We start from the raw sequence: 6,673 nt of genomic DNA on the forward strand, positions 1-6,673 counted from the left end.
TTAAACCAAGCTTTTCATCATGTCATTGCGACCTTGCTATGTGCACAGGGGCACAGTCAGGTTGAAACAGAAAAAGGAACTTCCCTAAACTGTTGCTGCAAAGTAAATAACTGATTTATTACACGTTAGCAATTAATGTGGTGAAACCCATAAATTCACTAACTAGAATTGGAGTCCAAATACTTTTGTCCATTTAGTGTATTTTACATACATTACTGCTTATATTTGTGTAACTACTTTCACTTGTTTTGTCAAATTTACAGGGTATAAAATAAAAGAAAAAAAATTCAAGATGCAGGAATGTGTGTTACACTCCCTGAGATTTGTGTATGGCTGTTGTGTGTGTGTGTGTGTTTGTTTACTGTAAGTTCTACACCGATCAGGCATGACATTATGACCACCTTCCTAATATTGTGTTAGTCCACCTTTTGCTGCCAAAACAGCCCTGCAACAGTGATGCACTGTGTATTCTGACACCTTTCTATCAGAACCAGCATTAACTTCTTCAGCAATTTGATCTGTTGAATCGGACCACACAGGCCAGCCTTCGCTCCCTACATGTATCAATGAGCCTTGGCCACCCATGACCCTGTCGCCGGTTTACCACTGTTCCTTCCTTGGACCACTCTTGATAGATACTGACCACTGCAGACAGGGAACACCCCACAGGAGCTGCAGTTTTGGAGATGCTCTAACCCAGTCATCTAGCCATCACAATGTGGCCCTTGTCAAACTCGCTCAAATCCTTACGCTTGCCCATTGTTCCTGCTTCTAACATCAACTTTAAAGATAAAATGTTCACTTGCTGTCTAATATATCCCACCCACTAACAGGTACTGTGATGAAGAGATAATCAGTGTTATTCACTTCACCTGTCAGTACTCATAATGTTATGCCTAGTCAGTGTGCATTTATTTAATACCCAGCCACACCACATATCTTTATAAAATTATACAATCCAAAGCAGAATAACACACAGCATGCAGAAATACACAGCTCCTGTGATACACAGAGAACAAAGCAGGTAAGTTCACTTAGACAGTTTCATATATGATTATTCTAAAATGTACATACACTGTATGGCCAAGAGTAAAGTACATAGAGTCCTTTAAATAATGTAAAAATACCTGCAAATTGGGAATAACTGGACGAATGTTGAGCTGTAAAAACAAATAAGAACCCAAATAAGGACAGCCGAAATAAAAACACTTTTTGCTTTATTGGAATATTAAAAAAACTGTTACCTTTCATTTGAAACTCCACTGATAAGATGCCTCCATCTGGATCTGGGTTAGATTTGGCACTTTTTGATGTACATGGAGTCTTACATGAGAAGTAAAGGAATTAGAAAATAACATTTGACGCTGAAATTCTATCAGAATTGTTGTTTCATGCTTACCGGCTGACAGAAGAGCTTCTCACCATCACACACCTGAATCTCACAGTGAAGCCAGACAGTAGATACCTTCTCTAATCGTTGAAAGCGGAATGAATTGAACTTGAACATAGAACGGCTGTCTTTGGCATTCTCAAATATTGTCACTGTGGTATCTGAGGAGCAGCTGGAACGTGAAATGGATCCATGAATAGAATATTAACATGGGAAAAAGATCTAAAAAGTAACACGCTTAATATGTCTTCTGTCATATAAAAACCTTCTACATTTTTACAACGATCAACCATAACATTAAAACCACCTCCTCATTTCTACACTCACTGTCCATTTTATCAGCTCCACTTACCATATAGAAGCACTTTGTAGTTCTACAATTACTGACTTTATTCCATCTGTTTCTCTGCATGCTTTGTTAGCCCCCTTTTATGCTGTTCTTCAATGTCAGGACCCCCACAGGTGTTGTGTGTCTTGTGCTGGTGTGAGTGGATCAGACACAGCAGCGCTGCTGGAGACTCACTGTCCCTGCTGGACTGAGAATAGTCCACCAACCAAAAATATATCCAGCCAACAGCGCCCCGTGGGCAGCGTCCTGTGACCACTGATGAAGGTCTGGAAGATGACCAACTCAAACAGCAGCATTTGATGTGCAATCGTCTCTGACTTTACATCTACGCGGTGGACCAACTAGGTAGAGTGGACAGTGAGTGGACACAGTATTTAAAAACTCCAGCAGCACTGCTGTGTCTGATCCACTCATACCAGCACAACACACACTAACACACCACCACCATGTCAGTGCCACTGCAGTGCTAAGAATGATCCACCACCTATATAATACCTACTCTGTGGTGGTCCTGTGGGGGTCCTGACTATTGAAGAACAGCATAAAAGGGGGCTAACAAAGCATGCAGAGAAAATAATGGACTATGGTCAGTAATTGTAGAAGTGCTTTTATATGGTAAGTGGAGCTGATAAAATGGACAGTGTGTAGAAACAAGAAGGTGGTTTTAATGTTATGGCTGATTATTATATCACTAAACACTATGAAAAGAATATAGTCTTACCTGTTGATAATCAAGCTCCACCTTTTCCTGTCTGTGGAATAAGGAGTAGGTGTTGCCCAGCAGTTTGCTATAACCACCTTAAACCTAAACGTAAAACATAACAATGAACTATACAGTTGGTTTGATGCACTGTATAAATAGATAAAGTATACATGGTGTGATTCTATACCTATTGCTCAGTCCTTTTGCCTCAATGCCAATAAAAACCTCGGAGCCAATTTCTGATGTGTCGATTATATATGGAGCATCTTTAGCATACAGGAACTTTGAGTTCTAAAGATCGTACAGAAAATAGTTTAACTTCATTCACAATCATTACTCATTATTTGAAGTTAAGTTGTCTCGAGATGTCATGTTTCAATACACCTTTCACCACTAATTGGACACTAACGTAGGAGGAAAGCTGCAGTACTCACTGTGAACACGTTCATAGACAACTGAGATTTAAAAGAACCTAAACTCCCGTTGTTGACATAAACTGTTGCCACTCTGGAAGAAGCAGATGGGTTAGTAAAAAGGCTGCAAGTTATTGGGTCAGAAAGCATTCTTACTTCTACTGCTACAGAATGTGGAGTCTGTGAAACAGGGTCTACCTTTGACTGAAGACAGCATTGTTGACCAGGTAGGCTGCCTTGTATGTGCAGCTAAAGGTGTAGTTTACCGGCTGGTTTCGCACTGTGAGTGAAGAGTCGTTGGAGACGATAGAATTGTAGAAGATGTATTTAGGGTCCTTGCCTCCAATGTACTGTCAGAAAAAGAGCAAGACAGGGAATCAGTTTGTAAAATTAATGCACGGTATAGTTGTATATGCTAGATTGACAATACAACTTTTTAATTTAAAGCTTATATCACTCTTACAAATGTGCTAAATTGCACCTTTGCTACTCTAACATTGAACCCTAAGGGCCACTTTATTATCTCTACTTGGCTCAACTCCAGTCCTGGAGACATAATGTCCTGAGGATTTTTGTATTTTAAGTACTACTAAAATTCATTCTCCAAATGATCAGCTACTTATCAGTTTCTTTGTGTTGGGAGTAGTGGGGGAAATATCAAACCATTCAGAACAGTGGGACCACAGTTCACTACATTTTATGTTTTGGGTGACAAAGTAAAGGAAAGAGAAATGGTAAAGTAACAGAAGACTTCTGGGTTCCCCCACAACCCATTGCAACCACATCGACCATAAAAGGAACTATTTAGTTCCCAGGGGCAAAAAGATTTCCTCTTCAGTATGAAAAGACGTGTAAAGTGCAAGTAACAGAGAATAAATAAAGGCTACAGCAATCGAGTTGTCTAACTGTATTATATATTGCATAATAAACAGTCTTTTTCCATTTCATTTACATCAATCACCTTATCCTGGTTAAAAGTTGCAATCTGGATCAATGTGGATTTGGTTTCCTCTGGAAACATTGAGATGCAAAGCAGGAATGCCCTGGAAAGGGCGGCAATCAATTACAGGGCTTCAGCCACCCCCACCCTCAGACATAGCCTTCGAATTTCAATGCTGCTATTAGCCGGCTGGGCTTCTACACAGACGAGATGTCTGTGTAGAAGCCCAGCCGGCTAATAGCAGCATTGAAATTCGAAGCCAGAAAAGACCACTATGCCACCCGAGTGCCAAGCACAGACATATTACAGTACAAATCTTAAAGTATGTATAAATTGTCCTAATCCCATTTTCAAAGAGCAAATAAAACTTTCTATGTCATACGAATTGTTACTAATATTAAAATATTAAAATTTTGAAATCAATAATTTTAAGCAGGATTTTTATCCTATGGCCTGTAGGTCATTTGTGATCCATGCAACATAATAGTGTGGCCCATACTTTAATGGTAAAGGCCTATTATTCCTAAATTGTATAGCATGTGTGTCACCCTGTCTCTTAGCCACTGCTTCAGCCTAACTAATCAAATGGTGTTTGGGTGCATTGCAAGTAATGGGAGCACTCATGGCACTTATTGTCAAACATATGTTCTGATAGTCCTTCTAGACAGTACAGCAAATAAAAAATTCCTGACATTTATTCATTAATGATGTATTTAACCAGTCTTACCTCAGAAAAGGTGCCACAGTATGAGTTATTCTTGGGTGTAAGATCAGGAATGGTAAAGCGATAGAAGCCAGGGGTATTAACGCCTGTGTAGCACACACCACCCAGGGACAGCTGCCCTATTTCCCACCCATATGGGCACTCGGGCACATTCGCAATGATGGTGTTCGGGAAACAGGAAACCATGACATAATCTAAAAAAAAAGAACAATAATGAAAATCATGACAATGTTTAGGCAGATCCACAAAATAGTATTAAAACCAGTCAAAGAAAAAAGAGTTGATGGTTTGATAACTACCAGCTTTTTGTGGAGCACAAGCCCAAGACACCGGGAGAAGAAAAAGCAGAATATCAACAACAGCCATGTCCTACACTGGAGAATAGTGTTAAGACAGTTTTTAAAGGTCCACATAAGAACATTCTTAATACATTATATTAATTATCACAATTCATAAAACCATACATACCGTTGCTTGGTCGTAGAGGAAAGTCTTGGTTTCTACCACATCCTCTTGGTCTCTGTGCAGTGACTCTGCACTGGTGAAGCACAGGGTTGAGGTAAAGCTTGCTTATGCCAATGTGGGGGCCGTTTTATATTTCCACAGACACGCATTAACCTCTCTCTTTTTTCCCTGTCTGTCAGTCTGGTGAGACCATTTAGTGATAACATTGTAAACTACTACACAAAAGCTTTCAGTGCTTCCCTGACATTGACTTTCAAATTTACAGCCTCTCAGGGGAAGGCCATTTTCTTTGCATTCTTTTTTTCTACCATACAACCATTTATAGCTAATGCAGTGTCTAGTATTCCAGAAGAACACACAAGTAATTAATTTGAAGTTGTAGAAATGAAAACAAACTATTAAAAGCTGGTGTCTGCTCAGAATTCTGTCTGGTTAACTCAAAGTGTATAACTGGGTACCTTTCACACTCATGCTGTATTACACAATAGCTTTCAGACAGTGAAGAACAGGTGCATTAGTGAAGTCTCTAATGCAACCTATCTGCTTGAGTGGTGATCGGTGCAATGGAATTTAAGGGGGACTGTGTCATTAAGGTCATTCTTATTCAGCTTTAGAGAGAATGGATGAGGACAATTACTGAAGGCTTTGCAATGGCCCTATTACCAATCAGTACTGCCTAAAGATGGGTTGATCTAAGTAACATTAAACTTAGCAGTCCTACAGTGACAGTACTTTCTTTGTCCTTTAACTGTAGACAAAGTTAAATAAAGGGATTTATACTAAAACTGATTACAGTTTGCTTTCACTATAGTAGCTTTGCATTATACATTGTTAAAGCAATTTGATGTAACTAGAGGACTTACGGAAGGCTATTGTTTTTCTTTTCTTTTAGAGGGAAAAAATAAGAAACTAAGAAAAGAACAAGTGTTTTTCTTATCCTAATAAATGGTTTAATAAATGGTTTTGCCAAACTTGACTTATACCTTATCACTGATGTATTTATTATAGTAGAAGAGTCTAATCAGGGTACATCACTTTTGTACCTGTGTGTGTATTTAAATTACTTATACAACAATGTACATTTCATACTTTTTTTTAACTTAGTTTAAAATAAATGCTTAACAGGCAAAAACGCATGTACGACAGTTAGATGCAAGTAATGATAAGACTGGATTTGGGATTGTGTTTCAGCCCCAAAAGAGTCACTACAAGCCTGAGAGAAGCTTCTTTTATGCAAAGACTGTGTTTCACTTGTGCGCTTAAGGACAGAAAGATATTCTCACTTAACCCTTCATTATTTGTGGGAATAATGAACAGAGCAGTTTAATGTATCACTTAGTTTAGCCACATTGATCTAATTAAAAGAGCCTTTATGGCCTTACTTTGTTTCCTGGCAATCTAACATGATCTAATAAAGTGCAAACTACGTATGTTTATATAGACAGAAAATTGCTGTTTTTACACAATAAAAGAAAATACATTAAATCAAATCTGAGTATGTAATGTTAAAACAATGCAGCCTCTTTTACAGCTAGTAAATTGTAAACATATACCTTAATAAATAGATAAACCCCAGAATCACGATGCTTCAGGAATGTGAAGTGCTATAAAGGCATTACCATAAGAATAATGAGAACCACTATAACAGATACAAATCAACTCAGCGGGCCTAGGGACAGATAACATTGC

The 6,673-nt window shown here is 38.5% G+C and overlaps 1 protein-coding gene across 1 annotated transcript; it reads right to left on the reverse strand.

Annotated features, from left to right (window-relative positions):
- Positions 1 to 949: 949 nt before the first annotated feature.
- On the reverse strand, positions 950 to 4,885 carry tectb (tectorin beta). Its single transcript, XM_063003948.1, has 10 exons — positions 4,819 to 4,885; positions 4,523 to 4,713; positions 3,054 to 3,205; positions 2,877 to 2,949; positions 2,630 to 2,733; positions 2,461 to 2,544; positions 1,400 to 1,562; positions 1,245 to 1,323; positions 1,128 to 1,160; positions 950 to 999 (listed from the first exon to the last, which is right to left on the reverse strand). The coding sequence occupies exons 1-10, from the start codon at positions 4,883 to 4,885 to the stop codon at positions 950 to 952; spliced, it is 996 nt and encodes a 331-aa protein (XP_062860018.1).
- Between the last annotated feature and the right edge of the window lie 1,788 nt (positions 4,886 to 6,673).

The sequence above is a fragment of the Trichomycterus rosablanca genome, chromosome 10 (assembly GCF_030014385.1).
Source record: "Trichomycterus rosablanca isolate fTriRos1 chromosome 10, fTriRos1.hap1, whole genome shotgun sequence".
NCBI lineage: Eukaryota > Metazoa > Chordata > Actinopteri > Siluriformes > Trichomycteridae > Trichomycterus > Trichomycterus rosablanca.